The 19,504-nt window shown below is 46.9% G+C and overlaps 2 protein-coding genes across 4 annotated transcripts in view; one reads left to right on the top strand and one right to left on the bottom strand.

Annotated features, from left to right (window-relative positions):
* The window catches only part of COL4A2 (collagen type IV alpha 2 chain), a 188,893-nt gene extending 181,106 nt beyond the window's left edge, over positions 1 to 7,787 (bottom strand). The window contains exons 1-3 of one of the 3 annotated variants that reach the window (XM_058548477.1): positions 7,466 to 7,787; positions 6,810 to 6,892; positions 6,634 to 6,688 (exon numbers count right to left, since the gene is read on the bottom strand). In XM_058548477.1, coding sequence (XP_058404460.1) covers positions 6,634 to 6,688; positions 6,810 to 6,853 — 99 coding nt within the window. In that variant the 5' untranslated portion in view covers positions 6,854 to 6,892; positions 7,466 to 7,787. The other 2 variants (XM_058548476.1, XM_058548474.1) reach the window with 2 other exon arrangements.
* COL4A1 (collagen type IV alpha 1 chain) overlaps positions 7,596 to 19,504 on the top strand; it is a 142,797-nt gene continuing 130,888 nt past the window's right edge. Inside the window, exon 1 of the mRNA XM_058548478.1 lies at positions 7,596 to 7,795. Within this exon, the coding sequence (XP_058404461.1) occupies positions 7,712 to 7,795 (84 nt within the window). The 5' untranslated portion in view covers positions 7,596 to 7,711. The remainder of the gene's footprint in view (positions 7,796 to 19,504) is intronic.

Here is a 19,504-nt window from a genome sequence, read left to right as displayed (position 1 = left end):
AGGCATTCTGACACCTGCCACATGGATCCTCTGATAGGCAAGAGGGCAGGGTGTCCTTCTGGTCACAGAGGCTGCAGGAAAGGATGTGTAGGAAGCTACACAACAGAACTGGCAAGGGCCAGGGGCCACAGGCTGCTCTGTTCCTGCAGGGTGGTGACAGAGGCAAATGTGTGAAGTAACAGCCCTTGGCCACTGGCCATCCTTGTTCCTGGCCCTCTTCCCCAGCCCATAACTGAAGTAGAAGTTGTGGCCACTTGGAGATTGCTAACTTCAAATTCCACCACAATTGCCTGTGCCAATGCAGGGAGCATGAGCAAAGGTGGGCCTCAGGGACCCTGGACATCCCAGGGCAGAGCCACTTTCTCTTCCTTACCACCCACTGGGTTTCCTAGACATGCAAGAAGGTGGAGGTGAGGCTCTCCTTTTCCATACGGCACCTACGGATGCTGGCCTGATGAATCAGTCAGGGCCAGCGATGTGAGCATGTAATGTTTTATGTCTTCCTGGAAGCAACACCATCATGCAAACCTGCCATGCCACTGCAAGCTCGGGACACAACTGTGCAACCGTCGTCCCTCCCCGGTCAGTCGGTCAAGAAGAGGGAGGCTATTGTAGCTCACCCCTGGACCCCCTGCAAGATGCTGAGCCGTGGAAACTCCATCAGGATGCCTTTCCTCTCCTCTCTTCATAAAGCACTCCACCCAAGTTAGGGCACAAAAGCCCTTTTCCCAGGCGAGGGCCTCTTCTGCTATATTTCCAAGTACACAGAAGTGCCTTTTGTTTACTTAGTCTATTAGAGAAAAGAATGGGAACAATATTTTCCTCTCGCTGGCCACATGTGCTGCTCACTAGTGTAAGACTTGCTGATTCTCAGCTTTCTCTTTGCACTTGTCTGTCTGGTTCAGGCATGGACCAAATGTGACTGGTCCATGGCTTCTAGGGGTTTATTTGGAAATAATTTGGATTTCCAGAAAAGTTGCAAAGATAGTGCAGAGAGTCCTTGCATACCTTTCGCCCAGACAGGATGATGCTGTGTTAACATCTTATATAACTTCAGCACATTTTGTCAAAACTAGAAATTAACATGAGTACGTTAACTAAACTACAGACTCGACTAGAATTTTGCTAGTTTTTCCACTAGTGTTCTTTCTTCCAGGATCTAATCCAGGATACTGCATTGCACTTAGAGGAGCAGTTTTTTACAAAGGAACTTGTTGCTTCAAAAGGCAGCCTCATTCAAGGCACAAGAATACATCCTGACAGAATGCCCAGTGTGCATCAGGAGTCTGCCAGGAGCCGCGGGAGATGGGGAGGTCCAACGCCAGGAGATCCAGGCACTCAGGGCTTAGGGTCTAGTTGGAGAGGGTGGGCAGAGCTTGCAGGGGGAGCTGCCAGAGACTTGCACTTCCTTTGAAATTCACTCCTTAACCACATGGACAGGACTGGAGAAACTCACAAGGTCTTCCTAAGATTAGACACCCCCTTCTTCTTTCATGGATAATCTAAAGAAAAATCACAGACCCCCAGGAAAGCCAATGAAATTAAGGTTAGTGAGTCCTTCAGGCCTTCCCCTGTCCCAGAGGAGTCTCATTACTGAGGGAGCAGCTTCCAGGGAAGTGGCAAGAGGTAACCACCATATAACCTGCCCATTCTCTCATCTCAGCTGATTAAGTACCACTCACTGGATTCCAGAAGCTTCTCACACTCAAAGAGAGAAAGCCAAATGCAACATACTTATCTTTAAGTCATATCCTGGAGCAGCCCAAATGCTTAATTGGAAAGCATTCCCATTCCCAGTGCTACAGCTGGGAAGGGTGAGGGCCAGCTCACCTCCGCGGTCTCAGCCCAGCAGCACCACCTGCAGCATGCGTGGGTGCGCGTGTGCTCAGGTCTGACTCTCCAGCTTACCTGGGTCAGGGTTCTCCAGCACTGACACCACACGACACAACTCTTCTTCAACCCTCCCTCACGCCCCAGAACCAGAGCAGGAAGTGACTTGCCCTGGGGTCAAACAGCCAGTTAGGAGCCAGGCTGGGTAGGGGCTTTGTTAACCCCAAGACTACTGTGCAGTCACTGGCCCTGGAGACCACGAGCTACTGCACAGACTGCGTGGTTTACAAGGCAAATCAGCCAAGGCCGGGGTTCCAGACTTCACCTGCCACCTTCCCCAGTGGTGATACCGCCAACTGACACCAGCAGGTACAGCGAGAGGCCAAAGTCAGAGCTTTCTCTAAAGCCCTATCATCAAAGGTGAGTGTTCTTCAGATGAGAAGAACACCACCTTCCAGAACCAGCTTCTACGTGCTGACATCTTTACATCATCATCAAACACAATGTTGGAAAGTTCTGTTTCCACTGCACTTCATCTTTCCCTTGAATATTCTCTATTGTTTCAGTGAAGACAGTGACCCATTTTTTTACCCTCTCCCCAGAAAGACAATCTTTTGATTTGTACTATTTTAGCAGAGTCTTTGTTTTCTGTTCTACAACTTTTTACTTGAATTTCATTTTTTTTCTCTCCCTCTGGTATTAAACACACCTACTGACAGGGCCAGAGCTCTGTCTTCTCTGTCCACCCTTAGTACCTGCGTCTGCTGGGACGCTATGACAAATTCTGGCGTTATTTACTGTGGCCAAGGCATACACGCCACCCAGGGAGGATTACTTTAGTAGCCTCCAGAGAGCTGGAGACATGCTTGTTTTTCCATTAACAGAGGAGGAACCTTGTGATATTTCCCTTCTGCTTGGGGGCCCAGATTTTGAACAAGACTAAAGCTCTAGGAATTCTAGGAAAGAACTGTTCTCCATAATTCTTAAATAGAGCATTGGAAGCATCTTAGCAATGCACATTTTTCATAACTTTTCAATACGCTGATTGAAAGGAGAAGAGAAAAACTTTAGAACATATTGCTGCTTCTCCCCCCCTTTTTTTTTTGCTGGGGGAGGGGAGGGAAATGTGTGGCAGGAGCATCAGTTGAATTTTCCTGGGCATGGAGCCCTGGAAGGTGCCCTGGAAACTGAAGCTGGTGCTGAAGGCAGTCTGGAGCCCAGCATTCCCCAGGGACACAGCACCTGTGCCTCCAGGGCTGCTGGCTGACCCCCGATACCTATGAGAACCTAGAGTGCGCAGACTGTCTCCCCAGCTTAGTCGTGAGGTCAGCCTGGCCCCTAGCATATTTGACCTCAGGGAAGGTCTTTGTTCTCTGGATTCTCTTCCTCCCAGAATCACACAAGACTCGTCTCTTAGATCTTCAAGGCTGCTGCCCCATCTCTTGAGCTAAGTAACAATGCTCAGCATGGGCTGCAGCGAGCGTTTTTAAGTCTCCAGGACGGCTAGGCGCAAGCCACCGCAGGAACCTCCTCTGACACAGGCCCAGCAGAAGCCTCGCACACACGCTCCATGCCACACAGCCCAGAGCGAGGCATGTGCGTCCACTTGAGCAATGGCTGCCAGCCCTAGAGATGGGGCTGCTATTCCCATCTCCGTTGTGGGGGAGGGGTAACCAGGACATAGGGGTTTAGTGAGAGCCAATGTGAGGTGGCAGCTCGTCAGATGCCCAGTTGGGAATGGCCCCAGGGAACCTGCCTTCAGAGTCAGGATGGTGATCCTGTGCACACTGCCTTTTAGGATGGGCCGCCTGCACACGCACCCAGCACCCGGGCATTGCATTCGAGGCGCGGCACCTTCAGGAAAGGCAACCTGAACAACAGTGAGTGCTGCCCATCGTCGCACACACCACGCACACGTGCCCACGTCAGGGCCCGAGCCCGGGATGCCCGGTGGGATTTCTGCTTCCCTTTCCCCCTCCAACGCCTGATCACATCCCGTCTCCCCTGCTCTGGGCTCCTGAGCCTCAGAGCAAAGCAGCAGTGGAGGAGGAGAGTCCTCTTCCCAGAAACAAGAGAGTGGCTTTACTCTGTTAGTCACAGTCAAGAGCAAGGAGAAAACACAACCAGGAGACTCAAACCCTGACCCCCAGGAGTGCCCTCTCTGTGGACTTACAGGCTGATCCTGGGAAACACTGCAGTGGGCAGATACCTGGGTTCAAGTCCCACGTCTGCCGCTTACAAAAACAGAGACCTTGGGCAGGTTGTTTCTGTGCCTCTGTCTTCTCATCTGCAGAACGGGTGTAATAACAGCTACTTACTCAGGTAGGTGTGTTTTCCTATGAGGCTTAGATGGATTAATGCACACAAATTGGCACAAAATCATTAAACAATTATCTACTTTCTTCACTACCCATTTTCAGCTGCTTCTGCTACAAAGCTCCTCAGGCTACATCAGCAGCCCTTTCTACTGAATTGACCTACCCTTGGGAAGAGTCCTTGGCACCAATAGGCAATGAAACAGGATTCTTGAGCATGGCAGTCAAATAGGGGAGGAGCTGAACTTGCCACGATTAAGAAAGATTTTTTAATGAATATAGTTAAAGATCAAGGAATTATTTCATGAGTAACAGCTATTAAAGCCAGTGGTCAATAAGAAGTTTGTAAGTAGAAGATCCACTGTTGAACACAACAAATTGCATGTTTGTTGAATAATATATATCCATATGTCTCTAGTAAAATGACTCAAAAGTATTTATCTGTTTTTATTTGTAAATTTAGAATCTAATGCCCAGTGAAATGAAATAAATTGGCAAGTGACTCCGATGGCCTTCCAACACAATATGCTTAACTCAGTGGTTCCCAAACTTTGGCATCAAGTGGGAATGCAGAGTCCCATGATCCATCCCAGAAAGTCTGACCAGAAAGTGTGAGATTCCAACTAGAGATCTGAACTTTTGAGCAGCCTTTCCAGATAAGTGTAGGGGTCCAAGGATTGTATTCTGAGAAGCACTGCTAGGCAATAAATGCTCTTGGTCCCATCCAAGGATGGAGAGCAAAGAGACTCAGGTGACCTTGCAGCATCTAAGAGGTTTTGGAGGAAGGCACAGAGGGGCATTCCATGTGGCAGGGCACTGGCCTCTGTACCAAGCTGGGGGACATTCTCTTCCTGTTCAAAGTGTGGAAACTGGGGCTCTGGCTTTATGAGATCAAGGCAGTGCTGTGTTTAATACCCATGTCTTCTGACATGAAGCCCTTTCCACCAATTTTAGGATCAGTCCCAGATGAGATTCCTGAGCCTCTCACCATCCTCAGGAAGGAAAACGTGGATAGTACAGAAGTGGTTCTAGGGGATGAAGGGGTGTGGGAGACAGCACAGCCAGCGCACACACTCTCAACACGATTCAGTGCTTTCCTTCCTAGGGACCTCGTCTTCCTTTGAGTGTGTGGGTGTATTGCTCTGGCTCATAACTCTGCACCACGTCCTATATGTCATGTGTGCATGAGCACCCATAAGGGTCAATGGGTTGGTTCAAATATTTAGGTTCTGGTCTTCTTAAATCAGGACGTGTGGAAAGGAAGGACAGACAGACCTGAGCTCTAAGACAACTTCAGCCTGGAGTGCTGCGGTCAAAGTCTGTGACCTCCTCTTCTGACTTCCCAGTCTAGGCCCTCAACCGCAGCGGAAGGCAGCAGAAAAGTGAGGCTCAAGGTTCTTTCCCAAGCTAGGGCAGTTCTTCCTCTCTCACTGCCTTTAAAATCGTTGTTTTACGTGAGGACAGAACAACGTGAAAATAGTAGAATTTAAATCAAAGCACGAACACAGCTTCCCATTGTCCCTGTGTGTGCTCTCTACCCAGAGCAGGAACCCGGAGGGGAGGGGGCATTCCCAACCCGAGTCACCCGGGAAATCAGGTGTGACAGAAATTCTATCCCATCAGACACAGTACAGAGAGAGTGGGGTTCCCCGAGATTTTCAGTCCCAGTTTAAACATTTGTGTCCTCAACTGAAGACCCACCAAACCTGTGGCTCTTTCGCCTTGCTACATAAAGCTCAACAAAAGTGGCTCTATTCAGACACAATTTACAAAATCCCACCGTGCAGTCAGCAGTGCAGTGACAGCCCCGGTAGAGCCGCCTTGATGGCAAGGCTGGGGGCGGGGGGGCACTCACTAAATAGGATCACAGGTGGGAGCCTCAGCAGCTTGCACCGGTGGCTCTTCCAGGGCCAGCCCAAGACTTGGGAGAAACTGCGCATTTTCTGCTGTTGTTCCCTCACAACGGTCAAAACGACGTACAATGTTGTCTTGTTCTCCTCCCAGCTCCGCCCATTCTCCCAGAGCTTCTCTTTAAAAGAACAAAGCTCTGCAAAGGACAGTACCTAGACCCCAGCTTCCGAGAGCCACAGGAACACAGGAACGTTTCTCCCCTTGCCCGGCGCCTCATTGCCATGTGACTGACAGTCTTCCCTCCCTGCTAAGGCTGGGCTTGGCTCAAACCAGGGAAAAGCACGCCGCAGGCTACGTTTTTAATTACTGGCTCCCACGGAGGGGCCGACCCCTGTAACGCACAAGACTGAAAGCTGGGAACCCAAGGGAAGGCAAAGCGGAGAAGTTCCCCGGGGAAAGCGAGCTTTCTCAGAACCTGGGCTGGGGAGGGTCTGCAGGAGGACACACGGACACACACACACACACACGCACGCATGCTCAGGGGAGCACGCACGAGCAGCCTTCCAGCAAGGCCACTCGGTGTCCCAACTACTCTTGGGCGCGCGAATAAAGCCCGTGAACGGGAGCCAGGACTTACCGCGAGGACGCTCTGGGCCAGGAGCCCCACTGTCACGAACCCCAGCAGCAGCCACCTGGATGGGAGAGGGAGGAAGAGCGCCGGTGAGCGTGTGGCCCCGGCTTGGCAATTCCTGAAAGTTACATGAAAGGTCCCCTCGGGCGGGACCCACGGGGACATGGCAGAAAGTGGCTTACCGCCGCAGGGCAGGGCTGGACGCTGCGTACTGGTCTCCGTCCATGCTCCCAATCCGGCCACTCTGGGCTCCGGTCGGTCCCTCCTAGCCTGAGGGGCGAGAGACAAAGCGGGCTTAGCAGGGGCTGGGGAGGGGAGCAACCTCTCCGCCCACCTCCGTCTGCGAGACGCGGGAAAACGGGGTGCTCCTCCACCTCCTTGCAGGGGTGACAGAGAGCCGCCCCACGATGAGACAGAAGAAAGGGGAGCCTTCCACTTAGGCCCTGGATGGTGCTACTTAGCCGCGGCCGCTCAACTCCCCCCAACCCCCTGGCACCCGAGAGAAGGGCGCGCAGCCCGAGGCTGCACAGGGCGCCCTAAGTCCGTGGCCTCGGCCCTGGTCTTGGCGTCCCCGAGGTCGCTCTCACCTCAGGCCGGGCTTCAGGGGCTGCTGCCCGCGCGCATCCGCCCTCCAGAAGCGCCCGCTGGCGGCACACGAGTCGCGCGCCCGCCCTCCGGGCTCCTCGGGGCCCCGCGGCCGCTCTCGGTCCTCCGCCCGCTCGGCTAGCGCGGGCGCAGGGTCGCGCCGCGGCAGCCGGTGGGTGCGCAACACAGAGCCCTGGCGTCCCGGCGCGCGGCGGCCACAATCCCCCGGCCGCGCGCTCCCGCCGCCTCTTACCCGCGCCGCAGGGTCCTCCCCTTTGAGACGCCGCCCGCGCGCCGCCGAGGGGAGGGGGCAGCGCCAACAAATTGGGGAGCTCGCCTGGCCGCGCTCAGGTCTCCACTGCGAGCCGCCGCGCCCCGGACGGTGCGCAGCGCTCGCGCCCCGGCCCTCGGAGAGTGAGACGCCCGCCGCGGTCCCGGAGCGCCCGGCCGTCGTCCCCCGCCGTCCCCCGCCAGTCCCCGCCGCCCCGAGCGCGCCACCATGGGGCCCCGGCTCGGCGTCTGGCTGCTGCTGCTGCCCGCCGCCCTCCTGCTCCACGAGGAGCGCAGCCGGGCCGCTGCGAAGGTGAGTCCTGCTGGCTCCGCTGCCGGCGTCCCGCCCTGCGCCCCGGGCGCCCGACGCGGCCCCTTTGTCCCTGGCCCGAGCCGCCCGCCCTTCCCTCGGGGGTCGCGCGTGGCATGGCCAGGTGCACTCTCCGGGCGAGTTCCCGCTGGTGATCCCTGTGGGCTGCGATCGCGCATCCGTTAGGGAGGCTCCTTTGTTGTGGGCTGGGTAGGGGCGAGTTAGGGGACTCCTCAGGGCCCGGGGCAAGCGAGCAGAACTTGGTGCGCACTGTGCGGGGTGAGGGTGCCCGAGAGTCAGCGGGATTTGAACTCGCACCGCGGGGGCGCTGGACCTCTGGGCGCCTTCATCTGCCCTGGGGGCCCGGGTGGGCCGGGGGCAGGAGGGGTGGACACGGCGCCCCACGCTGCTCAGAGCCCCACACATGTGCCCGGGAGTCGCTTTGGGCGTGTTTCTCCGGTTCTTTGGAGACTGGTGGTTGATGCTGAACAGTTCTGGGCCGTTTGCCTGGAAACAGCTGTATCTTTGCTTTCCCACGACTTTTCTGTTGCTAAAGCACCCTCAGGAACAGAAGTGGGGCTCTGCTGTAGTGCAGCTTTAAAAAGTTACCATGCTCGACTCGTTGCCTTTTATTAATATATTTTTAAAAAATTATAACCACATTTGTATTTGAGTGTAAAACCAAAATGAAACTGCATCTTTCTCATTGTTCTGTGCACAAATTGTTTTCCTAATTTTCATTTCCTCCGGCTATGTGCTTGCCTGGAAAGGATCTGGGAGTTCGGGTTGTAGGAGTCAAAGGCTTCCAGCTCTGGACGGTCCTTGACATACTGTTCTTCTTTCCTTTTTTCCTTCCCCTCAGACAGAAGAAAGGCCTCAGCTGTTCCCCAGTGTCAAAGCCCTGTAGACAAACCCCAGGAAGGTGTGGCTTCTAAATACATTTTGCATTTCCCCCGGAAGGTTTAAAAATGATTTTGCTACTGCTACATTTGCCACTTACTCTTTTACTGTTTCAAATCCAAATCTTGCTCTTAGGTTTTTTGTTTGTTTCTTTTTTTACTTCTCTTCAGGAAGAATGATACTCGCTGACTTCACTGGGTATATTATTAACTGTTACTTGCCAGAATAAACTGGTACTATGCACATGTCTCATCATAGAGAGTTTGACTCCTCGCTGGCCCCTCCTTCATTGGGTAATGAAAGGACTAATGATTACACCAGCAATTAACTTCAGATTGTTTCTCCCAGCCCAGAGTCTAGCCAAGCACCATAGCCAGTTATTTAAACACTCTCTGATAATGATGACAAAATACTTCCAAAAGAGGAGGCTCCAGAACGCTTGATTTGGGTCTAGAAATACTGACCAAAACATTTAACACTTCCAAAGAGTGATTGCTAAACCCGATGGCAAGCAAGTGAGAGAAAGTTCTCTATTTGGAAATGTGAACTTCTGTTTGGACTTAGATTTTCTGATTGATAATATTAGCAAAGCTTAAGCTAGTTGTAAGAGCTAGCTTTTCAAATAGCCAGGACTTTAAAGAATGAGCGACTCACTTCTGGGAACTATCTGGGAAATCAGACTCATTACTGTTGAGTTTAGGATTATTTTACTTCCCTTTAATTATTCTCAAAAGCCCAAGTACACTCCTGTGCGCTGGCTTTGCTCTGTCCCTCAAGGCCTCACATAGTGTTTTCAGAGATCTGACATCTGGACACCCTCTGATCACCAGTTGACTTAAGAGGCATTATCATTACACTAAATTTTTCCTGGCTTAATCAGGGAGAGAAATTTTCTTAGTATGTATATGACTGATGAGTGTACAAGAAAATCCATTTAAAAATAATATCTGGCTAATTTTTAAATTGGTCTCACTTTTCATGCCATCAATAACATTTTTTGCTTGCCTCCTTCCAGAATCAGCTGTTAGGTACACAGAAAAGTTGAAATAACTTCAATATTGATCCAAACAAAATATCACTTAAAAATACATTTTGAATGATAAGATGCTGCAAATCAATCAAACCCTAATTCAGAAGCCAGTACAAATGATCCTTGGATGCCCTGCTCCTTTGGAGTATCTGACTCACACTTTGCCTGCATTTGTATGCCCAAACATCACCTACTATGTGCTGGGCACAAATTGCACTTATTTTTTTTCACATGAAAGGCTGTTTGATTTTGTATTTGACCATAGTTGCTGTGGACATACTGTTCATTTACTGGTGGATGGATTTTCTAAGCCAGTGGTTTTTTCCTGTGCCACACCCATCCCTGACTCCCCTTCCCAACTTTCCTTTCTTAGGCAAGAAAGGAGGGCGAGGGTGCAGGCCTGAGACAAAAATGTGCCCGGAGTGTTATGATTGTGAGTGGCCTCTGTTCTCAGTCAGGCAGTCATACTGAGCTATGTGAATTATTCCTTCCGCAGCCTTCAAACTCCCCCCTCCAACTGGTCTGTGTGATGCTTCTTAACAAATTATTGCTCAGGATCAGAAATGTGAACTTTCCCCGAAGAGTGGGGTTCCCTGCCTAGCCATATTGGCATCTCCAGACCATTAGTCACTACTCCTGGGACTGAATGACCTAGAACTCAAATGAAGTGAGACTTAATTCTCATGTGAGTATGGACTACGTTCTGCTGGAAATATAATTTAAATTAGAAGGCTGGTTTCTGATTTAGTCCCAGTGACAGCAACATGAACCCAGTATCTTGAGAGTGAGATTGGTGAAGATGTAGTCCAAATCATCATGCTCTTCATGTATGGGATTGGATCAGGATGAAGGGCAGCACCTCTTATTCCAACAAGAAGAAGTAATGCACATAACCAATGTGTGTGTACGTGTGTACTCTTACGGAATTAGTAGTGGTATATATTAGTCACACATACAGAACAAGTGTGGTTTAGGGACAAGAAGATCCTAAATTTGTGTCTGCTTTTATTAAGTGGATGATTTTGGAGGACTCAGTAAGCCTATGCCAGTTTCCCTGGCAGATCTGCCCCTCCTCCCATGGATCCATCCCTTTCTTCCTTCGTTCCCCACGTGTGCCCTGAGCACTTCTTCATGCCATGCACTCTGCCAGGTTCTGGTCTTGTGACAGTGAGTGGGACCCACTCTCTGACCCAAGGAAGGTTGCAGTCTCGTGAGAAATACTGAGAAAGAAACAGGCCAATACAGCTCAGGCTGGTAAATACTATAATCAAGGTAAACCAAGGGCCATCGGAACAGCTAATCCATCTCTGGGGAACTTGGAAACTTGCAGGAGGACATCCCACCTCTAAATCTGAAGAAGAATTAGGAACCATAGACCCAGCATATTATTTTCATGTGTATTCTTATGGCACATCATAGTCACGTGCTGTGTAATGACATTTCAGTCAACAACTGACCGCATATACGACACTGGCCTCATAAGATTAGTACCATAGAGCCTTGGTGTATAGTAGGCTATACCGTCTAGGTTTGTGTACGGACACTCTGTGATGTCCGCACAACAACGAAATTGCCCAACGATGCATTTCTCAGAATGTATTCCCGTCCTTAAGTGACACATGACTGTACACGGAAGGTCTGAAAATTCTACTCATCCTTTCACAAATCTAAGTGTCTTTGCATTTAAAGATGACCCTAAAGTTCCCTCCTTTGAGATACCAAGATGTCATTGTTTCTCTTATTAGCAATCCTTGTATCTGAACTTCTCCCTCAGAGGGGTAGAGAGAAGTTGAGGGGCGAGGTCTAGGAGAAGAGTGATGAGAGCACTAGCTGCACCCTGGGAGTCCCCTCTCTGGGGGCTGCAGCTACACTGGGACGTTTGGAAAGTTGCAGCATGGTGACTGATTCTAGGCGGGAGTGCCTTTGGGAACTGACCCAGAAAACCTACCCTCACTTGGGCAAGGACATGAGGGAATTCACAAAACCCTACATTATTCATTAACAAGACTGTAGGCTGATTTCTCGGGACTGGTAGGAATGGCTGTAACTTAACAAGTTCAGTTTATCTAGTTAAGAGCTGGTAAAGATTTTGCAGATAAATTGACCCCACAATGACGCTCTAAAACAAATCCTTTTAGAAATCGGAGGGAATCAAGAAGTGAATAACTTAGAACACTTGTTTCTATGAAGTATATAATGTTTGTTATAGCAATTGTTCTAGAAACTGAAAAAGGATTAACCTCATTAAAATCTCTCTCAAGCAGATTTGGTATTTTGAATTCTTGGGGTAGAGTAAGCAAAAGCAACAATAGAATGCCTGAAATAATACCATTAGAGCATTGTTCTTCCTGCTATTAAACAACCACTAAAAAATGTCAACTACAGGACAATACAGACGACATATTCCTACCATTCTTATGCACACAATGAAAGGGGATATAAACCAGAACATGTTTCAGTTGTCGATTTCTGTTGAGGAGTCTAACACTGTAAGAATTCCTTTGGGGTTAATATTTTCATAGTCTGGTACACAATGAACTGTTCCCTCCTGTGTCCCTCTCCATTGTTCTCCGGGTGTTAACCTTGTGACACAAGTCTATCCTAGTTTTCTTTCTATTTCTCTGCTTCTCTATTCTTCCTCTTCCAGACCCTGCAGTGTGGGTGTGCCATGGGGGTGGGCTTCATCAGGCTTCTTCTCTCTTTTCCGTGCCCTCTCTACCTGGGGAGGTCTTCTTCTGTGATGCATTACCATTGCGTGAAAATGACTCCAAACTTTTTTCTTGAACTCTAGTCTATCATCTTACGTTCCTGAAGAATATCTCACATGGGCTGTCCTGCTTTGGTTGCAGACTTAGCAACTATGTCCAGAACTGAACTTACAGTCTTTTACAGAGACTGACTGCCCTTCCCAACTCTCCCCTTTTAGTCACTGGCACCCCGATGTTTCTGGATGCTCAGCCCAGAGACCGTGGCTTCCTCTGGAAGCCTCACCCTTTCCTCCATGTTAACCTCCATGTCACTCAGTCGCCAGGTTTACCACTTCTTTCTACATGCTTCTCAGAGTCCCCGTCTACTTTCTCTTCCCATGGCTTTGACCCCGTTCCAGGTCTCCTCCCCTTGAGCCAGGATTGGCACAAAACCCTCTTGGCTCCTGCCCCTCCTTTCAGCTTCCTGTTCTCTCCAGCCCATTCCTCACGCTGTCGTGAGGCTACCTGTCTTCAGAGATCCCGTTTATGGCTGTCTGCGTCCTCTGCTCAGGATCCGACAGTGGCTCCCTGCTATCTAACCAAAGGTTCCCATCTCTTTGGCTGGGTGGTTTTTCCTTGTTTTTTAAAAAAGACTTTATTTTTTTTAGAGCACTTTTAGGCTCAAAGCAAAATTGAGAGGAAGGTATAGAGATTTCCCGCATATGCCGTATGCCCACACACACGCAGCCTCCTCCGTCATCAACAACCCTATCAGTGTGGTGCGTTTGTCAAAACTGATGAACCTCTGTTGACACATCATCATCACCCAGAGTCCATAGTTATATTAGAGTTCACTCTTGGTGCTGGACATTCTATAGATTTGAACAAATGTGTAATGACATGTAGTCAACACTATAATATCATACACAGTATTTTTGCTGTACTAAAAATCCTCTGTGCTCCACCTTTTATCCCTCCGTCCCTCCTAACCCCTGGCAACCACTGATCTTTTTACTGTCTCTTAGTTTTGCCTTTTCCAGAATGTCATATAGTTGGAATCATACAATATGTAGCCTTTTCAGACTGGCTTCTTTCACTTAGTAATATGCATGTAAGTTTCCCCCATGTCTTTTCATGGCTTGATCACTTTTTTTTCAGCACTGAAAAATATTCCATTGTCTGGATGTACCACAGTTTATCTATCTATTCACCTACTGAAGGGCGTCTTGGTTGCTTCCAAGTTTTGGCAATTACGAATAAAGCTGCTGTAAACATCTATGTGCAGGTTTTTGTGTGGACATAAGCTCTCAACTCCTTTGGGTAAATACCAAGGCATGCGATTGCTGGATCCTATGGTAGGAGTGTGTTTAGTTTGGGAAGAAACCACTAAACTGCCTTCCAAAGTGTCTGTACCATTTTGCATTCCCACCAGTAATGAATGAGAGTTCCTGGTGCTCCATGTCCTCGTCAGCATTTGGTGTTGTCAGTGTTGGGTTTTGGCCATTCTAATAGGTGTGCAGTGGTTGTGTTATTTGTTGTGTTATTGTTGTGTTAATTTGGCTTGATTTTACTTACCCTTCACAATATGTATCAATGGAATTTTCTGGCCTTATTCTTCATATTGCCCAATGTCCAACTTGGGTAATTGTCATAAAGGACTATCCTATGTTCCACGGAGTAGTGGAATCTCTTTGAGCCTCAGGTCCCTAATCCTTCAAATGAGGATAATACAATGTCTACAGAAACCTTCAAGTTGCACAGTGAGGTTGTGCACTGAAGCAAGTGAGCACTCAAAAAATGTTGGTTGTTATCACTGCCATGTGGCTGGGATCCTGTTGTCTTATGTACGTTAGTTTGACACCCCTGACAATTCTGAGATGCTGGAGGACGTAGCTTCTTTGTAAAGTGCCCCCGCTGTCTGTGGGAGTGCCGGAGACGTAGAGGGAAATCATTAATTACTTGTATTGGTTCTAATGTCTCTGGCCACTGTTCACTCGGGACCGGGGGAGAGTCGTAACCGAGCCGTGTGCTGGCTCACATAGATGATGTTACAGTGCTGACCCCTGTGGTGGGTCTAGGGAACACAGGGAAAAGTAATGCCGAAGGTGTTTCCACTTAATTTGGAATTGGTATTCCACCACAGACTAAACACGCCTTGAAAATATATACAAGGCTGAACTCTGTATGTAAATAGTTTATTCCCTGGTTTAGTAATATTCCTAGCTTTGCTCTGTTTGGTTTTTAATGTGCATACTGTAAGAACAGTTTATGTCATCTGAGTTGTAAAGCTTGCTTGACTTGTGGTAAAGTAAAAGGCACATGAAAGCATCCAAATCAGATATTAAAGTGGGTATTTTATGTGCCACGCGGGCTTTTGCTTATCTGTTGGTTGTATCTCTTGCTCATTAAGAAGAGTTATCCAACCTCCCCATCTTTTATCGCTCTCGGAATCAATACTTTGTTGAGAGTTTTGGAATTACTATTGTTTATTACCCAATAAACATCTTAGTGTAGCGTGGGCATTTCTTTCTTATTCGGATAACAGCAAGAGACACTGGCTGTGAACTGGAAAAGTCCAATTTGATGTCACCTGCCTTATTCCCATTTCACCAAAAATACCGATCATTGGAGACGCCGTTTGTATATTCCCTCAGAGAGAGTTTAGCTGATTAAATAAACGCTGTCCAACTCTGTGGAATATTTGGAGATGCAATATTCCTGTATTTGACATTTAATTAAAATGGTTAAAAATTTTATTGAGTTTCTGCTTTAGAAAATAAACGTGTTCCTTTATAAACAACAAAACCCAGTGTTTTCTAGTTGTAACTCAAGATTTCCAAAGCTATTTGCACAAGCTTTTCCCAGCAGCCACTTGCACACCTAGAGATGAAGAAGGTTCAGGGGATAGTGATACATAGCAGCCTGTGTCTTCATTTCAGAGAGGTAAATGTTACCTAACACTCGTCATTTAGCTTAGGGGGCATTTTTGAGGGTACTACATCAGTATTGGTTTCCTGTTTCAGGATGTTACAAATAAACCCAATGATAACTATTTTGGTATTTTTCCTTCATTAATGTATGTTTTGATCAGTGGAAGATTTGGCTACTACATCTCTAACAATATTTTTATAAAGTAAGCATATTATTTTTGTAATATGAAAAAAATCAAAATTTAATCTAAAATCCACAATTATCCTTTATGCAATGAATGAATTATTTTTGAGCACAAGAGCATTAATTTTCTTATTATCCAAGAGCATCAGCTTTAAAATGTCATTTTTAAATACAAGTATTCCTTTTCCTAATTAGCTTTAATTTTCAAGTTGCATTTTATAATTTTTTAAAGAATACAATAACATTTTAATGACACAAAGTTATTACTCAGTTGCATGAAACTAATTTACTAGGTCCAGGCTATTCCTGCATCAGAGCTTGAGTTAAGATATTGTTATTGTTGTCATTATTGCCTATAACGTGCAAGGTTTTATTAGGGAAAAAATGCCACAGAACCTATAGTTTGGACTGTTTTTTGTAATCTTCATTTGGAAAATACTTGATCTAACTTTGTATCTTACATAGACGTTGTATACTTTCTGAAGGTTCAGCTTAGTTCCAAGGACTCTAAAATTAGCCAGGCAAAAGGAATATCTATTTCTCTAAGAAGCTTGCATTAAAGGGGCACATGTATACACAACTCTTGGAAAGATGATTGCGATGTTTCAGATAGATCCAGAGAGGAAGATAGTCCAGGACACCCTCACTCCACATGGGGTAGCAGGCACTGCAGTTAAGCACGTGGGTGCTGGTTTGAATCCCAGCCGTACCTCTTACAGCTGTGTGACTGTGTGCAAGTTACCTACCTCTCTCTGCCCCCATTTCCTCATCTGTAAAATGGGGACGGCAGTAGTGCCTCGCTTAGAGGACATGTATGAGGATTAAACAGTTAATATTTTTAAAGCATGTATACAGTGCTGGCTTCATGCCAGGCACTATTCTGCTTGTTAAATTAAAAACAAATTTCGAGGAATAAATAGCAAAGTAATTATATCCTCAAGGCAGCTTGGGGCTGGAGAAGACCACTGAAGGCCACCTGTACCGGTAGTTCTCGAACTTGAGCTCAAAGCAGAATCTCCTGGAGAGCTTGATGAATGCCGGGCCCCATTCCCAGGGTTTCTGGCTCAGGCGGTATGGGGTGCACCTAGAATTGCATTTCTAGCAGGGGATGCTGATGCTGCTGATCGGGAGATCATGGATCTCGGCCATTCTCTTCATCTTACAGGGCAGCTGCTTGATTGCACTCAAACAGAAGCTGAACCATTGTATTTAAAATGACTCTCCCAATTTTTCTTTTCTTTTTTTCTTATTGGTTGTTGTTACTGCCAGCAATTCCAGTTCCAGCCCTGTGATGCCATTTGAAGTATTAGGAGTGGGAAGAAAGTTCTAGAGGCAAGCATGTGGAGTGTCAGGACATTTGAGAATTAATTTGGAGAGGGCTTGGTTGATGGGAAGTGGGAGCAGCTGGTGCCTAAAGAAGATCCCGGTCCCCTGTGGTCTCCTTTCCTCCTCAGGACATGGCACGTGAGATTTCTCGTGATTGTCTACTTTAAGTCAGAGTTTTGCCATTGTTTTGGCTCCGTTCACGCCCACTCACCTGCTGAGAATGGGCTCCGACATTTGCTTAGAGGTTGGCCAAGCCAGAACCCAGTCACGGTTTGTGAGGCAGGACCCCCAGGGCGTGCCTTCAGCTTCTTGCAGCGCCCACCCTCACCCACCTCCTCCGTTCTGGGCCTCTCAGCCTCCTGAATGAGGAATTTCTGTTTGTATCTTATTATGGCCAAATCCATTTTCTGGAGATTCAAGACCATTCGGGGTTAGTGGTTTAAAATAACTCCTAAATTCTGGTCAAGAAATGGCCTATAAAATTAGGATGAACTTGCCAAAACAGGAAGGTGGGTCAGTGATGGGAGAGGAATACTACACTATGGGTAGTTGAGCCTCTGGGTCAGGTGTGCTTTGGATAAGTACAGAGACCCGGTCCAGTATCAGTCCTGTTCACTGATAAGCTGGGGCGACAGACCCCTCATCATGCAGAATATGCAGCGGGCAGTCTTGTTCATTCATCCCTCTTTCATGCCTTATCTTTAACAAACCTTTTCATGCGAAACATGCTAAGGACAGATGCTTTTTATCAGTTTATTAAAGCCACTCTGAAGAAATAGTTATTGGGCACCTTAGTACTAATTAGATTTTGTTTTCCCAAATACTTGAAAATAATAAGATTGAACGTCTTTATTCTGGAATTCAGGCCTTTAAAACTTTAGAAAAAATTCTATAATTAGTCATTTTTTATTTCTTGTTGACCTTAGATATTTTCTCTTCATTCATGGAGTTATCATCCATTAATATAGAGATACGTATTTTTTTCTCTTGACTAGACAATTCATTTAAAACATACATAACTTTGGGCATTGTTTTGGGCTAGAAACCAAATTTATAACCAAAGTCCCGTGTTTTTTAACATTGGTGAAAATAAAACAGGTAAAGCTAAGACTTCACTTAAGCACAGAGCACAAATTAATAGTGATAACTCAGGATCTTGGTTCTGGCATTCGAAATCTGATCAATAAACATGTGTCGAGTGCTCGCTCAGAGTCAGAAAATATGCAAGCAGTTAGAATTGTTCCAATACTTTGTATTCTGATATATGCCCAAGTTAAAGTAAGAATAATTTTGATAATGGTATAATAGATGTTACACTGAAAAATTAAAGCTTTCGCTCTTCTCTTTTTGCACAAAAAGTTTTCACTTAGGTTCTGAAGCTCTAGAAAGAGCATCACAGAGTCACAGACTCTGGAGCCAGACTACGTGGGTTTGAATTCTTAATTTGCCAGCAACTAGCTGTTTGACCGTGAGCAACCTGTTCAACCTCTCTGTGCTCAGTTTTCTCATCTGTAAAATGGGGTAATAATACTATTCCTTTATAGGATTGTTGTGAGCATAGTGCACGTGATGATACATGTAAAGCACATACATGAGTGACTGCCGTTATCATCAGAGTCCAGTAAACATTAGCTCTTATTATTGATTTCATTATTATATTACTGATATTCATCTATAACTAAAACTGTGTGAAATGAAAAATATCTTTCTTTTACCTCTACTTCATTCCTTAAAATGAGATAAGCTTTGTAGATAATTTACAAATATTAGGATTATAATGATATTCACACACTTAAGTTTTTACTTTATAATTTTTAGGGGTATAATTCTATCCCTAAAGTATTCCAATATGGAAAACTGGCCTTTGAAGCTTGACAAAAATAAAACTAACAAAACACAACCGAAGCAAATTGAAATGAAACCCATTGAAGTGATTTTGTACATGGAGGGTGGCATTGCTGCAGCTTCAGATTCTTGTGAGATGTTCTGACGGCGGGTATTTTATAGCCTCTCAGAATGGGAGTGTCTTCCATGGATTTCTTCCTGTGAAAAGAGTATAGTTTAATAGGATGTTGTGCAAAAGTGGGAATCACCTTTGAGAATTTTCTCCCTGATCTCGATAAAATGGGAAAGGGTATCTCTTCCTTAGCATGAGAAATGGAGGGTTCCCAGGCCTCTGTTTCCTCAACTTTTTAAATGCATGTGGCTTCTTGGAGTCTATTCCTTGACCCTGGTAATTTTCCATCAACACTTCAACTGAGTCCAGACTTGATGGGTCTGATTGAAGACGACAACCTCATCTTTTAGTGATTGATTTATCACTTCTAATAAATCCCTCTTAAGTCAGCCAGTCGTGGAGGTCAGTGAGCTGTTTTGCTGTGAGCACAGATGTGGAGACAGATCCAAGTGGCAGCTCATTCCGGTGCTAGGAATCTCACGTGTCGCTTGGTTTGACTCTACATTGGAGGGGCTGCGTCTCTGTCTGCCTCAGGCTGACACTTTCCGTGAGAGACAATGTCTGTGGGGCACCGATGGGGTTTCCAGCTGTATAAACATTTGCTGTCTAGACCCATTTTAGAATTCACCTTAGGTAGAGGTCAGAAAGCCAGAGTGGGAGAGCCTAAGAGGAAAACCAAACACGCTGACAGATTGAGG

Source organism: Diceros bicornis, chromosome 9, assembly GCF_020826845.1.
Source record: "Diceros bicornis minor isolate mBicDic1 chromosome 9, mDicBic1.mat.cur, whole genome shotgun sequence".
NCBI classification, from domain to species: domain Eukaryota; kingdom Metazoa; phylum Chordata; class Mammalia; order Perissodactyla; family Rhinocerotidae; genus Diceros; species Diceros bicornis.
Note: the sequence above shows the minus strand (reverse complement) of the source record. Positions and strands in the feature narration are given on the sequence as shown.